Raw genomic sequence first — 19394 nt, forward strand, 5'->3', positions numbered from 1 at the left:
CGTGTTCCTTTTCCCAGATTTCTCTACTGTAAACTCACAATGGTTCCCTTTGTGTGAATTAGTGTTTTGTGGGGAGGTATTCCAATGTCAAGTGCCCTGTTGCTGCCTGAATCAACTACCTCTGGAGGTTGCCAAAGAGCAATTCTCTGTCTGCATCATTCCTTCTGCACTTATTGGTTAGCATTCTGTATGGAGCACTTCCCTTCTCTCCCCCGTATTCGTTTACTCCTTTTATATTAACATGGACTGTGGGTTGTTGGTTTACTGATGAGTTATATTCTGTTACTATCATCATTCATTTTGATGTTCATATTTTCTCCAGTTTGGCTAGTGGGGGCCCCTTGAGGTGGCTCCTGTATCCTTTTGATGTGTCCCTGGCATTCTTTGAACTCTTCCTAACCTTCTGGTACAAAAAGATGCTACAGGTATATCTTTTACAGTCCGTGCTCCAAACTGGAATTGCCATTTCTCCAAGGTGCCCTGCTTCCTTTTAGTGGAGAATATTTAGAAACCAAGTACTGGGTGCTCATTGTGCTCATTGCTCCTGGAATTTCAATGCTTCTGTGCCCTCTCAGCAGACAAAGTTAGGCAGTACATATATGTATTTTACATACATACATAAATATGTGTGTGTGTAGGAGAATCTTGGCTATCATTATCCTCACTCAGTACATTTACTTATTTGCTACATGTAACCAATCTTGCAACCATATTGGGCACTCTCCTCCACCTGACGCCTTAGTGTCCCATATCCTTGAGTGCTCAAGGCACGCCATTGATACCCTCTTTGTGGCTGCCACTCCCTCCCTCGCCCCACCAGTATCCCATGTTCTTGGAGGCCAGTGGGCATGCTGCCAAATCACATTTGCACTTCATCCCCTCCCCCATTCACTATCCTGCGGTGTCACCACCTACTTTGTTTTATAAAGTATCAGAAAACAAACAGAAGGATATGAAATATATCAAGTACACAAGAATTTTCTTTTGTTGAATTTATTGTAGTTCCATTAGAAAAGTAGTATTAGCTATTACTTGCAGATGGCCTTATTATAGCAGTGATGATGGAGTTGAATTTACTGGTAGGAAGGTAATAACAGCAAAATCCTCCCTCCCCCCTGCCCCACCTTTTTTTAAGCGTTTTGTTAGGTTTATTTTAGTTAGGTAGTTTCCAATCTTAGAAAATAAAGGAAAAATTTAGAAGTATGTATGTAAGGAACAGTTTATTCAGTGTTTTTAAAGGTCATTGGCATTGAATTGTTTTGTCTTGATTTATGTTTCAGTTTGATGATATTTAAATAAGAACTTCATTTTATGTTAGTCCCCAAAATAGTTTTTGCTCAGCCTCTGAACATCTTGTCTGCTAGGCAATGAATAATTTGGCCCATTTGCAAATGGTCTAGGGTCGGCATGTGGCTTTATACATGTGTAAGACAGTCTTTCCAGTTTTGTGCTCACTTCTTAGAGAACGTTTCATTGTTTATATATCATAGGGAGGGTCAGATTCTTCCCCCAATATCCAAAACTACCACTTAATTTTAATAATTAGTAGTTTTAATTATAAATGCTTGACATATGGTGTATACTGAATGATTTACATATACTCTCAATCTTTATAACAATCCCATGAGATGTATTATTACCTCTATATTACAGATGAAGAAAATATATTATCAGATTGCTTTTTTGTTTCTTAACTTTCTTACTAATTAATCTATGCTGCGTTGAACTTGTTTTTTCTCTAAATTTATAGTTTAATTTTTTTCGATATTGACTGTTTAATTTGCTTCACAGAGATCGAAAATTGTGCAATTTGGGATTAAAAGGCTACTATGTTAAAGACAATGGCAGTGATGCAGGTAATACAGTGTAAAACTATATAGCCCTTTTTTGCTAAAATTAACTATAATACTGTATTAATTTAAGTATGATTTGTTATAATACTGTATTGTTAGCATAAAATACTATAAATGGCAAATAATCCTATAATCAGAGACAGTCCTTATTTTTTATTATAATCTGGTTCTAGAATCCCTATCAAAGCAGGTGTTTTCTTTTCCTGTAGGTAGCTCCTGTGTGGGCTCCAGGTAGCCTCTTTTACCCTTTGTAAGCATTCTTTCCCCAGTTGTCGTCTTTAAATAAAAGCAACCTAAAATTTAAAGCTTTGAAAAGCAGAGAATGTACAGTTTCTTCAGCAGAATTTTATTATGTTAAAAGGTAAACTGAGACACATTAAAATTTTCAAGAGTTAATTTGAGCACACATGGATTCAAATTGGGCACCACCAAACCAAAGGTGATTAGGAGCGCTCCACCAACAGAAGCTCCCGGAGGGATTTTTCTAGAGAAGATGCTGAAACAAAGCAAGGAAATGATTTGATTGGCCATGGTTTAAGCAGTCACCTTATTTGGGAAAGCTGAATTAGCTGTTTGTGATTGGTTGGTGTTAAGTTTCATTTTCTCAGTTTCCAGTGCTTTGACTCTGGCTTAGGGTTGGGTTTGTTTGGCTAGGCTACCAAGACATTAGAGCCACCTCACCCTGATGGCCTCCTTGTTTAAATACTTGAACAGTTGTGTAGATAAATGATTCAGGGTAAATTCCAAGTGAACATCCATAGTCTTGCCTGAAGTAAAGAGGACACAGTCTGGGTTAACTTTCTCAAATAACAAATAGAATTTGTTCTGTACTTTGAGCCTCACCTAGTTACCTGAAAACCATTTTGCTCTCTCTCAGACTTCACTATCAGGACCCCATTTGTTCTTTCCACACAGATCTTTTATGTTTTTCTAGACAGAGGGAAAACTGCAGCATGAGTTATAGACTAAAATCAGCACAAGTAGTGTGTCATGTTACCTGCCCTTTAATTCTCACAGTAATGGAGCAAATCACTGTTTGTTCAGTGGCTGAAATGTTTGGTCGTGTTTCAGTGTTATGTTGTACAAAGAAGATTCTTTTAGATACGAGACTTCCACTGCACGTTAGAAAATACGCACACTGTGAGAGAAACGTAAAACTTAGCTGATTTGTTTTTCCTATTTTGCTCTCTCCTGAGCTATCATAAGGTCATTGAATGGAATGGTGAGTGGACTGCCCTTCGTTATTTAGATAGGTATCTTATTTCCCTCTTTGTTTTAGTAGAATTTGTGCATATAGGATTTCTCTTTTTTTCAGTCTCCTTATTTGCTGTGTAAGATTCCCTGTTCTGTTGCCTAAAATCATTTAGTGGGAGTGCAGCTCAGCCCTAATTGAGTATAAAGTGATTTTTAGCTCACATTTTAAGTGGTTAATAGAGCATTTGAATGGCATTAGTCCAATTAGTGGTATGATCTACTTTTAGACAATCATATTCGGATAAAGGAAAACTTGGTTTTGTTATAATAAAACAGGTTTCCTATAAGACCTAGGATCAGGGAGCTTGAAAGGATCTTTCAGTTCAGTGGATTTCATATTTTTAATGGCAGAACACTTTCGTTAAATCAGCTCTCTCACGGAGTCCCAGGGCGTAAATCCCAGTTGTGATTGCAGTACCTGTGAGGGGCCTAAAGACTCACCTCTCACCTCTCTTGTTAACAGCTCCTAGAATAACTCCACAAATCATTATTTTAAATCCACTGATCTAGTTCAGGTAAGGGATGTGAAGATGTACATCTTTTCCCTCTGGTTACTCTGCCGTGTTCCCTCTTACATCCTCAGTACTTTGCACAGTGCTTAGCACAGAGGAGATGCTCAGTAAGTGCAAGCCGAGTTGGCAGCTGGAGGGATAGAGGCAGGCAGAGCCAGACTGGACGTTGTCTCTTAATTCTTAGTTAGCTGTTTTCTTACTAGTTCATATTACCATCAATTCCTTTTTTTCCGTTTTTTTTCTTCCCCTTAAAAATTGTAACATTTATGTATCTTTATTTGGGCAAATCATGTAATAACTATATCTCAGGTTCTTCTTTAAAATGAGGATAATAAAACCTGTGTGTAAATTTTCTGTAAAACTAAGCTAACAAATGCTGTCTGTAGGAGAGCAGGCTACAGAAGAGGAGGAAGGTGGTTATTCCCATGGCACTACAGAATCACATGACAGCAAAAGCATAGGCCTAAATGAAAGTGAACTGGATTCCGAGGCTGAACTCATGAGAAGTATGGGACTGCCACTTCAGTTTGGTGGGACATCTGCACATAAAAATTTTGAGGTAAATATTAATTTGCTTTTATTATTTCTATTTCTTAGTTTTCTTCATAAAATAACACATGGAATTTCTCTTTTTCCTGAGGAAAATTCATCCTAAGCTAACATCCATTGCAAATCCTCCTTTTTTTTTTTTTTTTTTAACTTGAGGAAGATTAGCCCTGAGCTAACATGCATGGCAGTCTTCCTCTATTTTATTTGTGGGACACGCTCACAGCATGGCTGTGAGTGGAGTAGGTCTGCTCCCAGGATCCGAACTCAGGCCACTGAAGCAGAGCGTGCAGACCGTTAACCACTAGGCCTGGGGCCAGGTCCAACACAGGGAATTTTTTTATCTTAAATCTAATGCACTTATGAATTAGAGCACTCCACCTCTTTTTAAATGTCCATATTTATAAATTAACCAAAACTGCAAGTTGTGATGTCTCATGATTTTTCCTCCTCTTAGAAACTTAGATAGTAAGATTCACTTGTTTGTGTAACTGAAAGCCCAGGGTGGAGGAGGTTGAAGGTATTTTGTTTAATTTAATGTCAAAATAGACTTGGATCCAAAGTAGACTTGGGTTCTACTTAGTTTATGAAGTGCATTTCATATCCAAGTTATTTATCTATGTAGGTATCTATGAATACTAGGAATAAAGTGAAAATAAAGAAGAAAAAGAAGAAGCAGCAAAAGAAGTACTTAGATGAAATGATGAGAGAATCTTGGAGACAAGAATATGAAGAGGATGACATTTTGGCTTCAGATGATCCATCTTCAGTTGAACGGTGTGAGAACACCAGAACGTGTAAGCTTCGAACCAAGAAAGACATTGAAACTGAAAATCTTCCTGTTGAAAATACGTTATCTCCAAAGCTAGAAATTACAGAGAAATGGGAAAAGTATTGGAACGAGTATGGTGGAGTACTCTTATGGCAAAGCTGGCAAGAAAAACATTCGGGTCAAACGTTATGCTCTGAACCTTGGAACGTTCCTGATACAAAAGAAGAATGGGAACAACATTATAGTCAACTTTACTGGTATTATTTGGAACAGTTTCAGTATTGGGAAGCTCAGGGTTGGACGTTTGATGCCTCACAAAGCTGTGACACAGATACTTGTGGGTCTAAAACAGAAGTTGACAACAAGAAAGGTGAAAATTGCATGAAAGCAGGCTTACTTTCCCTTCCATCTTCATCAATTGGTAGCAAAAGCTCTAGTTCAGGTGATAAAGATCATAGTGAAATACTTGATGGAATTAGTAATATAAGTCTGAATTCAGAGGAAGTAGAACAGAGCCAGTTAGATTCTTCTGTAAGTTGTGATGGACGTCAGGGGCTAAGTGAAGTTAACAGCAGAAGAGAATGCCCTGCTTCTGGCCAAAGTGAACCATGTAATGGTGGAACCAAGGAAAGGAGCTCATCTGGGAATAGAAGCACAGACCAACCAGCTCAGGGTAAGATTGACCAAGATTTATCCTACTGAGTAATGGTTAGCAAAATGAATCTCTCTCCCAAAATAACTAGCACTAATCCTTTATGGTAGAGTTAAATAATGCCAACTGATGCTTTCTAGTATAACAATGAAATGATTTAATCCTGTCATTTTTATTTCACTAGTTGTTTATTACCGTTTATATAAATAAAAAGAATATTTGCATGGGGTTCTGGAATTATCATTCCTTCCTCTTGTACCTTGTTGGCCAGTGAATTAAAACTTGGAAATCCCTTGAGAAATCTAATTGAGCATGAGCTTGGAAGGTCAGAGTTTCTCCTGTGAGCTCATGGGAGGTTGTTAGAGGGTGATTGAGAGTACGCACTTGACATTAGGCCAGTGTGAAGGTGAGTCATATCTAGAATTCAGTCAGAGCAAGTGAAGTCTTGGTCTACAGAGAATCTGAACAGAGCACAATACTAATTTATAAGTGGAAGGGTTGCTCTCAGGATTCTCATAAAATATCCAGGATTAGGAAATTGGTTGACTCCTGCCTAAGTGATTTAAAAAAAAATCATTTTGCAGACTGGTGCCACTGTCAGGACTAAAAGCCAGCAAGAGGTCTGTTCAGAGAAGTTAGGGTAGGGCAAATGAGAATGCTCTCGCTAGAGAGAAGGATACTACCAACTGATGGCACTAGGAAAACGGGGGAGGAGGAAATTTTTATATAACTTTTGAATTTTTTTATGACGCCCACTAAGATGTTGTCTTGACATCCTTGATGTTTGGTACTGGAAAAGTCTGGTTTATAAGGACTTTCTTCCCAGCCTTTTTCCTATATGAAGCAAAAGGCTTTGGCCTTTTACTTAACACTTGGGTTTGCTTTGTTGTCTCAGATCGCTGATCTTAACTTCATCGAGTTGAGAGTTTCCTTTACTGAGTTACAAAAGTGCTCTATCTACTTTTTTATTTCTCTTTTCTCTATACTCTTACAATGGAGCTCAATTCAGTACAGTATTCTCATTCCTTTCTCTTTTGCTGTTTTTCCATCCTTTTTCTATATGATTATTTTATATCAGTCTTTTCATACTCTTCACTACTCTCCTGATTACTTTCTTTACTTCTTTTGACCATACAACTTGAAATATGTGTATTGGTCAGCGTGTTGGCCCCTATCTTACTGCTTCGTGCTGCTCCTTTTGATTATCCTTTCTGATCTTACTTTTTTCCTTTTCCAAACATAGTAAACCTGATAGTTTCTGCCTTCTGTTGCCTGTTTCCTAAGTTATGTATCTAATTGGCCGTTTCTATAAGTAGCTCCAGTGTGACTGCCGTCAGATCAGCTTGAGAATTCTAGGTTTTGCTTTGTTGTAGATCTTCCCTTGAGATCAAAACGTAGGGTATTTATTGCATTTCTCTATAAGTATATTTTCTACTTTTTGTGCCTCCTTGTTCTCCTGAAATAGTCTGTCCCCGTGCAGTCAAAGCTTCCCATTGTCTACGTTGCAGACACCTCTCAACTTCTAGTCCTGCCCACCCACTTTTTTCCAGTTGGAAGAAATATAGAACAAACACATATGCCTCAGTTGGAGCCACCACAAGTTAAAAATGCTTTTTAAATGCTTATCTTTCTGTTACTTCCATCATTAATTTCAGAGCTATATTAGAGACAATTAAATGTATTTGCTTCTTAAGAGGTTTTTTGGTTTGTTGGTTGGTTGGTTATTTGGTGAGGAAGATTAGCCCTGAGCTAACATCTGTGCCAATCGTTCTTTATTTTGTATGTGGGACATTGCCACAGCATGGCTTAACGAGTGGTGTGTAGGTCCACACCTGGAATCCAAACCCATGAACCCTGGGTCGATGAAGCAGAGTGCATGAACTTAACCACTACACCACCAGGCCAGCCATGAGAGATTATTTTTAATCAATATGATCGTGCCATCTTTAGAGTCATTTAGATTAAAATTCCATCAAAATGTGCTAGGTAACAGCTATCGCAAAGGTAACTGTGTGGATTAATTTGTGTAGATTTGGACAGCCAAGAGATAAAGGTAGTTTTAGTTCACTTTTTAAGTAGTTAGATCATGGAAACTTGTAAACTTTAACAGACATAGCTTCCATTTTTTGTGTTCAGACTCTGCATGTAGATACACAGACCAGGTAGATGTGATCTGGCATTTTCCCTGATGTGCACGTAGGGTTCATTGCAGGAAAGGCACTGAAATATTTTGATTGCCTTTGCAAATGGCAGAAGAGTTGTCAAACCAAGGGGAAAGTTCACTGCAATATCTCTGCCTCTTTAGATTCACAGAGGTCTTCAGAAGCAAACACAGTCAAAGACAGACCTCATCCCAAACATATTGATGGGGATGAGAGTGAAGAAGATCCGCCTGATCATAAGCCAAGCAAACTCAAGAGGAGGCAAGTTGCTATTACTCTCTCTCCAGAATGTGTGAGCATAAGCACTCATGTCCAGGAGTGAGTGGCTATAAAGCACTTGTTATGTTACAACATTGCAGATCCTGTGAGGAGAAGAGACAAGACACACTGGCAAGACCCTGGGCTTTGGAGCATGGTCAGATCCCAACTCTGCCTCTTATTCTGCCGCAATTTTTTATCTGTAAAAAGGAACTGATGCCTTTTTGCGAGATCATTGGGAAGACTGGAACTAGCTTGTAATAGATCTGACACAGTAGCTATCAATGTAGAAGTAGGTATGGTCTCTCTTGAGGAAGTTCTAGTTTTTTTTCAAAAGTCTGAGTATGTATTATCACAGAATTTTATTGCTAAAATAGACCTCAGATATATCCAATGTAATGCTCCCATTCTATAGATAGGAATACTAAGACAAAACAAGGGTAAATGCCTTGCCCCGACTTATATAGCAACAGTGGCAGCTCTGAAACCGGAGCCCAGACCAGCTTTTTCAGAGGCAGTACTCTCTAGCTACGCCCTTGATATGTATAATTAAACAAGTAGAGAATAGTGTAAGGTAGGATATGGTCAAATGCTAGTGCTGTAAAATACAAGAAAAAGATGCACATTACAGAACTTGGTTGTTAGCTGGAAACGTTTCATTTCTCTGACAGGATATGAAGTGTTTCACATAAGACTTTTATGTTCCGTACAGCTTCTAGAAAAACAGTAAGCAAGCTTCAGAGGCTCAGTACCTTAGCGCATAAAAGCATGCCTTTACTGTGTTCCTTCTACATGGTAGACATTGCTTGTTAACTCCTCCATTAGTTCCTGCTAGTTCCTGGAGGCAGAGACTGTGTGTGTGTACTTAGATTCCTGGGACCTCGTAGTTCCTCCATAAATCTTCAGTGAGCTTAAGGTAATTTGTAAGAATTATTTCTCACCATTTTCATTTGTTACTGTCGCCCAGGTAGTAGGGCTCACTAGAAGGCATCCCCAGTAGATGGATGATCTTGGGTTACTTAATGTCACTCACTTGTATCACAACTTTATTCTTCTTAACAGTATTTTTTCCTTTGTAATTTTTTTGGTTGGATTGATACTTTTCAAATGTTTCCTTGTTTATTTTCAAGGAAAACCTCTAGAGATAGCACTCTAGGAGATTAGTTTAAGGCTGCTGCTTTTACTGGTGTTTTCCCAAAGGAAAATGGAGAGATCCATATTTGTACCATGTTCAAGAATAGAGATAATTACTTGACATGGTTTAAGATTTGAGTGCTTATTGCTGTGTTCCAAACATGCTACGTATTTTATCTTGTTTGGAAAAATCCTGATTAAAGTGCTCTTTCCTGTCTTCCCTGATTTGTGAGCCACGGTTGATTGTTGTGATGGGGAATTTGCATGGGTTGGCTATATGTACCTTTTGATATTTGCCTGTACTGGTGTGCTCTGGAGGTAATGGCTTATCACTGTTTGCCTTTTGTTTATTTGTTTAGCCATGAACTGGACATCGATGAAAACCCAGATTCAGACTTTGATGACAATGGTTCCCTTCTAGGATTCCAGCATGGCTCAGGACAAAAGTAATTATACATAAATACTCTTGTCTTCCAGAAATCTTAAGCACTTCAGCTATTTTAAAGCTCTCTGATATTCAGATAGCTAATAATGATTATGTATTTGGTCGCATCTGAGATGTTAATTAAGACACTAACCTGTCTTGATAAGAATGTTAGAGATATCACCGTACATTTGATATGTTCACATATATCAACTCATTTGCACCTCATAGCAATCCAGTGTTACAATTCCAATTTCATAGGTAAAGCAACTGCAGCTTACAAAGGTTTTCATTTTGTCAAGATCACAACATTTCCTGGAGAGGACTCAAGCCCAACGCTTGAGACTTCTAAGCATGGTTGTCTCTTCCCCTAGCATATCACGTATCTACCTCTGTGTACATCTAAAGTGTATAGTGAACATGCCTTGAAAAGTTCAAACCTGCAGTATTTTTTTTCTTTTTTACTATGAAAGTGGTAAAACTCAAACAAAGCAGAAGTAAAAAGTAAAGAGTGAAAATCTTTTCTTCATATCATTCCCAGAGGTAGGCAGTGGTTGGCATATATCCTTACTAAATTTACTAATGTGCATTTTTATGATTATGTACATATATACGTTACTGCCTTTTTATAAAACACAAAAATGGAATCACACTATACATATTCTGCAGCTTGCTTTTTTCCCTCAACGGTGTACCACGAACACCCTGCTTATCAATACATTTACCTCATCCCTTTTGGTGGAGGCATGCGTTAATTGTCATCCTGTATGTACATCTAGGTTGTTTCCTGAGATCTAATCATATGTCCTTGAGGTCCCCCTGGTTCATTGCATGTACCAGTAGTTCATTCCTTCTTCTTGCTGAATCGTATTCCATTGTATGGGTGTACCATAGTTTGTTCAACCATTCGTCTATTGAAGGACATTTGGATCCTGTGTGGTATTTTGCTATTACAAATAAAGCTACCCTGAACTTTTGTGTACAGAAAATACAAGTTTTCTCTGGGATTAAATTCCCAAGCATTAAATATAAGGAAACTTGAAAGCTTTATTGCATGTGACTTGATGACTGAACTGAGTAGATAAGACACACTAAAGACCTGCCATTTATGTCAGCTTGCACCAGTGGTTTAAATGAAGGTTAGTCTTTGATGTTTCTAAGCATGGAGATTTATTTTTGTTAGTTGTGAAATTTTAGTGGATACCTACACATTATGAAATCAGCAAAAAAAAGACATAGGTCTCAAGGCTGACATAAATTGAATACAAATTAGTTCAGAAATACATCTCATAATTATAATCTATGAATATTTTTTTAAAGATTATCAGTTAATCTCTCCTGTATGGTACTTGAAGGCAGTTGTAGTTCATGTAACCATTTAAGGCTAACAATCATAAAAATTAGTAGTATAAAGAGTTTTCCTGATATTGCCATGTTTGATTGCTAGCAGAATTTATTTCTACCCACATGTGGTTTTATTGAGAAATTTCTTGGGTAGTTCTTGCTGGTATACACACACAGAAATTTATTCTGTTACCTGGGATTTAACTTAACTATTCTCCTGTTTAAATAACCCAATTCTACTTAAAACAGAAGGATAAGATATACTTTTTATAAGGAAGTTTATAATATGGCTAGAAGAAAACATCTGACATTTGAAATCAAACTGTTCAGGGGTTTATAAGTGCTAAAATGTATACTACACCCTAAGTCCCTAATAGTCTGTAGGAGAGGCAGTCAGTGAAGCTTGACAGAGTCAAAGATGGCTTCATTGCAAATATATATTTTTTAGGACTGGAAAAATTCAGATGGTTAAATCAGTAGACATTCTCTATTTTAATAATAGGGGTTTGCTTGTTTGGTGAGTTCAGATTGATTTAGGTTAAGAATTTAGTGACTACTTTTAAGATAACTTGAACATATCCAGGTATGTGTTAAAGACGTTTGGCATCACCTCACCATAAGAAAAAATTGTATTTCCCCAACATGCAATGGGGTTATATTTTCCTACTATTTCTTTATTACGTTTTACTATGTAATTTCTGCTTTCTTCTCTGTATAAGATATGCTGATATTTCCAACTTTGATGTTTCACATTTACTTGAGAATTAACATACAAGCTAGACCTTAAACTCCTCTGCATTTTAAACTTTATTTCATAATTTTCATAGTTTAGAAAAATGAAATTAAAGTAGATCTGCTAAATAGAAAAATAGTGAAAATTGTGGTTATATTCTCTAGTCATATAAAAAAACAAATTCATAGAACTTAAGGTTTGAGTCAGCTTCTTTTGGTTTGGTCACAGATATGGTGGAATTTCAAATTTCAGTCAGCGACGGGTCAGGTATCTACAGAAGAATGTGAAGTATAAGTCAAAGTTCTTGGACATGAGAAGGCAAATAAATATGAAAAACAAACACATCTTCTTTACTGAAGAGTCAGAAAAAACATTTTTCAAGAAAAGCAAAACTTTGAGCAAGGTATGCATAAATTTTGTTTTATATTTACAGGTAGAATCTCATTTTGTTAGCTTGACTTATTGAAATTGTTGTTTTCAATTGGGAACCCTGTTTCTACCAGGTATAAGGGTACCTAAAATTCTTTTCCACTTGCATCCTAAAGGCAAAAATTGTGTGAACTAAATTTGGAGAAAAGTAAGTTGGGGATAAAATGAAAAGGGGACATTCTGAAAGCTACAAAATGTAGTGTCTGGGAAGATAAATAGGTAAAATTGCCTTGTGTAAATAGTTACAATGAGATGTTCTCTTCTTATCTACTTGCGTCTAAGTAGGATCCTAGAAGTCCAGTTCTGACAAAGCTTTTATTAAGCTTATCAGCCTTAATTTTGAGGTCATTTAGAGGTGATCGATCAGCCTTTGCCCTGACAAATTCGTCCTAACAGCATCAGGCTCAAGGCTGATTTAGTGATTTACACTGTTAACTAGAATATTCATATTCTCTCTCTTGCTTTGCTGTACCTGCCATCCAAGTACCTGGAAAGCAAACGTAATTGCAGTTGCTATTGCTTGGTTTGATGAGTGATCCTTCTCCATTATTGGAAAAAAAGCCGCCTTCTAGTGAGCAGAACCTTTGTCACAGTCACACCTCCAGCGGGTCTTCAGGGCAATGGAGGAAAATCTCAGAACCTGTGAGGACTTGGCTTTACCCTCAGGATACATTCATGATCCTTCCTAACTCCAGCATTCTTCCAGACCATGCTACAAATTTATAGCTGGTTTTAGTTTTCATTGTATTTCAGATTGGTTGGTTGCTGGTGATATTTTAATTTTTTGGTGGCCCTGGTTATATCGGGAACAGATTTCCCAATATCAGTCCAGTCAGTCATATAGGACTTTTTATAGTGTGCTGGGTGTGATAGTCCCCATACGTTCATCTGTAGAAGAGCAGAAACATAACTAATAAGTATTGTTGAGCAAAAAAATAAATGTGGCTCTTGTGTCCTTAGATATCTGATTGATACATGGGCACAGCCCCCACAAAGGAAGATTCTGGGTTGTCGTCCATGCCCACCTTCTGTCTACCACTCTTGTTCTGATTTCTTAACTCTTAGGAAGGTCATGAAGATCTGTTACAAAGAATATTCTTGTTCCAGAAGATTGCAAGGAAGTATATGGCATCTGACCTTGAGCCTTGTTAACATTTAAGAAGAAACCTAGTTTTCAGAAATCATTTTACTGGCTCTCCTGCTTCATAGACAGATTGGCACTAAATCTTTTTAGAGTTCCTCTTTGATGCTGAGTACCATTTAACACAGATTGTGGCCTGGGCCATTGCGGAAAGCTCTATATGATTTGGAAAACTAAAATTAATGACTCAACAATAGATAAGTACTTTTGTAATGGTACAGTTACATTGTTAGAAGCCTTTATGGAAAGCTACTGGAACAGTTTTGTCGTCTTAGTGTTAATTGATAACAGGAAGGTCATAGTCTTGTGTTTAATCTGGTATTTTCTTCCTTTTAAAGACGTCTTTACCAAAGTCATGGTATGTTCAGATAACAAAGTGCAGTTAGCTTGGAATTACTTCCTCACATTAGCTTGTATGATACAGCATACTTAACAGAGCTAATAACTATGACGCAGCTTGTCAGTCAAGTCACAAATGGTAAAGCAGGTGGAAATATTCTGTGTAATTTGGAATTAATTCATGCTTGTAACATCTTACAATTTCAGGTAGAAAAATTCCTAAAGTGGATTAATGAACCAATGAATGAGGAAGCATCGCAGGAGTCAATTTCTCATGACAATGTGCAAGACACTTGTACAAGCAGTGGTTCAGAGGAACAAGAAACGTCTGTTAAAAAAGATGATGACCCACTGGAGACAAGCAATCCAGAACCGGAAACATGTCATGCCATCTCTTCAACTGGTGAACTCGAAACAGAAAAATGTGAAGGGGACAGTACAGTGGCAGCTGTTACAGATAGGGAGGATTGCGTTACTCAGGATGCACCAGTGTCTTTTCAGGTAGAAACTGAAGGTAAGACTAAATGTGCTTGAACTTGCTAATGGATTTAGATAAATGCGCTTTTTAAAATGTTTTTCCTTAGTTTTCACTTATGAAACATCTAGACCTAAGGATTCACTGCTATTTATTTTTAAATTGAGAGAAGGCATATTAAATGTAAGTGTGCTAATGGCTATGATTTGGCCCCCAGAGCACTCTTCACTCTTGGCTGAGCAAGCTCGATAAAATAAAAGATAAAGTATGTGGGAGAACTCTTTGAGTACCTTTGTCTTTGCCCTTAAGATTGATCTCTGCCACTACATTCTGTTCAATGGGCCAAAAGTGGCCAGTCCTTTTTATTCCTCTTGAAATTTAGTATTGCCCTGGCTTTCTTTTTAATAGTTCTTTTTTATATTTTTGGGTTTTTTGTGGTGGTGGTGGTTGGTGGTGATAGTTTGTTTTTTGAGTAGTACATTGATATAAAAAAGTATTTACAGTAATTGGCTATAATGAATGGAGAACAGAGTAGCCTTTTCAATTTATGCCCTTGTGTACTATTTGAATTTATTTTTACAGCAGATGTTCTTTTATAATTTACAAAATAATAATTGTATTCAATGGAGCATTCAGGCTTTTATAAGGTAAAAATTATTTCCATAATATTCAGTTTTATTGATGAATTACTTCAGCTTGCCCTAATGAAACAATTATATTTATTGTGATGGTTTCTTTCTTAACTTAGTATTGAGGAAAATACCTTATTTGAATCTTGATTTTTTTTTTCTTTGTATGTGTGTGTCTGTGTAGACCTGTGATCTCTGAATCACATATTCTTTGCCTTTCTAAACAGCATACTTAAAGTAGTTTAAATTATTTTTACTGTCATTGTACAACTGATGTTCCTGTGGCACTTGCAGATTTTTGAAATGCTTTTACAAGCCTTATTCTCATTTAATCTGTAAATTAGCCCAAGGAGGTAGGTGTAATTATGTCTGTTCTATAAATATGGAAGGTAAAGCTCAGAGAAATTAAGAAATTTGCCTGAGATCACACAGCTGTAAGTGGCATAGCTAGGACTTGGTACCAAGTTGTCTGATTCCTAAATCCCCCTTTCCTGCTCTACCCTACTTCCCTCATCACCATTTGTGTCGATGCTGGTAGTTCTTATGTGTGGTGATAGCACCGTCTCAGGGGCATTTGGAAGATGTTGGTTGTTAGAGTGACCTGGGGAATTCTGGCAGTTAGTACTTTGGATTACTTAATGTTAAGTCTTGTACGGGAGGGTCTTGCACACTAAGGAATTGTTCCTTCAAAATGTCACTGTCCCCTCTCTTGACAAGCTCTCGCTGCACATTGCTGTTGATGACACCTTTTGCTATTTGCAATGATCAGATAACCATATTAAGATACAGTGCTATCCTTGAGGACCATTTAAATGTAGTAGAGTTTTATTTCTCAACATCAGTTCTTGTCACTGTGCTTAGCTGTTATAGCCCTCTCATCTTTCTAAGTTGCTGCTTCTAATCTGTTCAGAACTGAAGCCAAATAACAAAACTAATAAAAATTGTCTATCCAAGAAAAAGTCAGTCTCTGAATGAATGAGATCTTTTTCTATTGAATAGAGCTAGTGACCTCTGTTTCAATTTCTCAGAGGCCATATGACTTCCAGGTCATGGCTGGGTTCAGAGGATTGATGTAGCTGAGAGTTCAAGCTTAATCAGTCCTTGGGAGGTTTTATTTTAAAGAAGGGAAGGGTAATGTTTGGAATTCTATAATTCACCAAATAAGGCAGTGTCTTATCTAACAGAGAGAATAACATTTATACCTATGATAGTACCTCTACATATCTCTTAACGATCCTGTGAAGTAAGTATATAAAATACCACTCATTCCTTCATTCCTTTTGAGAAATTAAAAATTGGAGCTTAGAGAGCCTGGGTTACTTTTCCAAGCTTGAGGAGCCAATGAGTAGCAAACTAGAGGCTGTACTCTGAAGTCAGTTTCCATTATGCCCTCCTGCTTCTCCAGGTGTGGTGTTGGTGTGGTGTTGGTGTTGTATACATGTTCTGGAGCACAGTCCCAAATAATGATTTGATGTGGCTACACTTTTAGATAAAGTCACCTGTGCCTTCCTTTTTTCATAGTTAGCATCTATATTCTTTATATTCTTTTATTGTAGCTGAAATTAAAAAGAAGAAGAAGAAGAAAAAGAAAAACAAGAACAAAAAGATAATTGGTCTGCCTCCGGAGATAGCTGCTGTTCCTGAGCTGGCAAAGTACTGGGCCCAGAGATACAGGCTCTTCTCCCGTTTTGATGATGGGATTAAATTGGACAGAGGTAAAGTATACATGTAATTTTTACCTGTATTTCAAAAGCATTTCAAACTTACAGAAAAGTTGCAAGAATGGGAGGAAAATTTTCATATCCCTTTACCAAAGTGCAGCTGTTTTTAATGTTTTGCCACAGTTGCTTTATCATTCTCTCTGTGTATATATATATGTGTGTGTATGTGTTTTTTCCTCATCCAGTTGCCCCTTTGCTTTAATACTTCAGTGTGTATTTTCTAAGAACAAGGATATTTTTATGTACTCAGTAAAATTGTAAATTTAACATTGTTACACTATTGTAATCTACAGTCCGTACTCTAATTTCATCAAATAATTTAAAGCGTTTTTTTTTCTTCTAGTATAGGATCATGTATTGCATTTAGTTTTCATGTTTCTTTAGTTTCCTTTAATCTGGAATAATGGCTCAGCCTTCTTTGTCTTTCATGACTGACATTTTCCAAAATACAGCAGCCAGTTATTTTCTACAGTCTCTCAATTTGGGTTTATACGTGATTTAAAACTTCAGACTCAGGTCTAATCTGTATTTGTAGCATCTTAGGGTAGATAGCAAAAGGAATTGATAGGCTATTAAACACAACGTCTGATGAAGAAATACCTAGTGCAGAAAGATGTAATTTAATGAATTAATGCTGAAAATGTTGAATTCTTTCTCATTTTCCTCCTGTGACCTCGAACAGCTGTTCAGCACACTGATGCTTATTTTCATATTGGGGCCACTTAAATATTGATCTTTATTAACTGTCAAAATCAGGAGGACTTGATCTGTGGTAGAATTTCAGGGGTTCTGTGAACCTCATATAATTTTTTACAAAATACTGTGCTTTGAGGAAAGTACATAGAAATTAGTTAGGAGAAGTAAGACTAGGTAAAAGCTTTTAATTCTATAAAAAGAGTTTATATTTTTATTCTTCCAGCAATGAGGAGCCATTTAAAGTTTTGGTAGGGAAAGGCAACCAGAAAATTGGTGCATCATTTTATTCAGAGAAATATCTTTACAAAAAATGTAAATTTCTTCTATTAAGAAAGAAGGAGGACAGTAACCTCTTTCCTCTGGAGTGGGTGTAGGACGTCATTTCTGAAAACGATAGGGTTCTGCTCTTCCTGCAACTCTGCAGCCTTTTGCTGTCAGCTCCTTGCTTTTCCTGACCCTTTAGAAATGTGTGAACTTTTCCAAAATGTCCAGTACAAATTGGGATCATTGCCTCCCTGTTGGGAATGAAATAATTGGGAAACTCAGTGGAGTTTGGGGAACTGGCCTATTAGATTAGCTAACTTCCCATTTCCCATAGTAGATAGTCAATAGTTAATACTTCTAACAGAAAAATTGGAATTGCGTTCAGTTATTGGAAGTATATTACAAAAGAATCAGGCAAGAATTGAGGTCATTGCTTGTGTGGAAATTTGGAATGGGAATGGTACTAGTGCTTTTTATAACAAGCTTTGTAGAGAGAGAGCTTTTCTTTAAACTAGGTAATTTATAAGTTTTTGAAAAGAGAAACTAAGGGTTTTTTTTAACTATATAATATATAGTAACGTTTGCTGTGTTTATGCTTGGCTTGGCTTCCTGAAATTGAACATCTTCACAGCAATCCCCTTCCTTCACAGAGGGCTGGTTTTCAGTTACACCTGAGAAGATCGCTGAGCACATTGCTGGCCGGGTCAATCAGTCCTTCAAATGTGACACTGTAGTAGATGCATTTTGTGGAGTTGGAGGAAATACCATTCAGTTTGCCTTAACGGGAAAGAGAGGTAATTAGCCATCAATGGAAGAAAAGTAATTTATTTTCGGTTTATTCTAAATGTTTCATTTTGCTTCAGCTGACGTTTGCTGAGATTTAATATATGATTAAAAGTTTAATGCCACATATTTAAAATTATAATAGCTAGCATGTATTAAGCATAAACTTTGTGTCACATACTGGTATAATGGCTTGATATGCGTTTATTTAGTCAACAGTCTTGTGAAGTGTATCTTTTACTATCTGCGTTTCACAGATAAACGGGAATAAAGAGATGAAGTAACTTGCCCAAGGTTACCCAGACACAGCTTGGTGGAGCCAGGATTATAACATTATATAAAACTTAAAATGTTAAAATGGGAGCCTATTTTTTAGAAGACAAGAAGAGTAGACCCGGAGTACCAGCTTTGCCAATCATTACCTTTATGACTTTGGACATCAATTAACCTTAATTTAAAGGAGACGTTAAATTGAAATAACCTCTGTGATACTTTTCAGCTTTAACATTCTAAGACACTGAACATCTTTTAACTATTAGAGCATCCTGGTGGTGGTTAGACTTTGGAATCACCAGAAGGAAAACCTCTGTTACTATGTATCTGCCAGGAACTGCATCAAGTAGCTAGTCCGTGTGCTGTTTCCCCAGGGAAAGAAGGCTGTAAAAAATTGAACAATCTGCCCAAATTGACATAGCTGAGTTGTAAAGCCAGGGCTTTTACTCATTTTTCGGAATCTGATACCCTTTGTCTTTCATTCTAAACTCTTTTATTTTCTTCCCTGAGGAAGATTTTTCCCTGAGGTAACATCTTCTGCCATTCTTCCTCTTTTTGCATGTGAGCCAACATGACAACACGGCTGCTCACAGATGAGTGGTATAGGTCCTTGCCTAGGAACCAAACCTGGGCCTCCAAAGCAGAGCATGCCAAATGTAACCACTAGGCCACTGGGGCTGGCCCTCTAAATTCCTTTTAAAGTGTAGTATGATGTGATATTTTTAAAGTGTAGTATAATGTGATATTTTAGAGACATCAATTATTAAGTCATAATCTGAAAATGCTTTTTTTTCCCCCAGTGTCTTTTTATTGTAGCTTCCATTTTGAAAATTTCAGTTGAGGCTTGTTAATTTATATAAAGTTGTTAATGTTAACTAGGAGAGCATATGATTCTGAAAAGCATAATATAGAAGCTAGAAAATGATAAAGTGAAACTTAACATTGATTTTAAGACTGATACTGATGACTTTATCCAGTCACTCCTACAGTTCAGAGTATG

General features: G+C 37.0%; 1 protein-coding gene across 2 annotated transcripts in view; it reads left to right on the plus strand.

Annotated features, from left to right (window-relative positions):
* Nucleotides 1-19394, plus strand: part of TGS1 (trimethylguanosine synthase 1) — a 43615-nt gene that overhangs the window by 5545 nt on the left and 18676 nt on the right. For both annotated transcript variants that reach the window (XM_046641739.1, XM_046641738.1), the window contains exons 2-10: nucleotides 1792-1856; nucleotides 4006-4178; nucleotides 4791-5610; nucleotides 7895-8012; nucleotides 9503-9589; nucleotides 11873-12047; nucleotides 13761-14067; nucleotides 16214-16372; nucleotides 17989-18132. In XM_046641739.1, the coding sequence (XP_046497695.1) occupies nucleotides 1792-1856; nucleotides 4006-4178; nucleotides 4791-5610; nucleotides 7895-8012; nucleotides 9503-9589; nucleotides 11873-12047; nucleotides 13761-14067; nucleotides 16214-16372; nucleotides 17989-18132 (2048 nt within the window). The remainder of the gene's footprint in view (nucleotides 1-1791; nucleotides 1857-4005; nucleotides 4179-4790; nucleotides 5611-7894; nucleotides 8013-9502; nucleotides 9590-11872; nucleotides 12048-13760; nucleotides 14068-16213; nucleotides 16373-17988; nucleotides 18133-19394) is intronic.

This window comes from Equus quagga, chromosome 16 (assembly GCF_021613505.1).
Source record: "Equus quagga isolate Etosha38 chromosome 16, UCLA_HA_Equagga_1.0, whole genome shotgun sequence".
Classification (NCBI taxonomy): domain Eukaryota; kingdom Metazoa; phylum Chordata; class Mammalia; order Perissodactyla; family Equidae; genus Equus; species Equus quagga.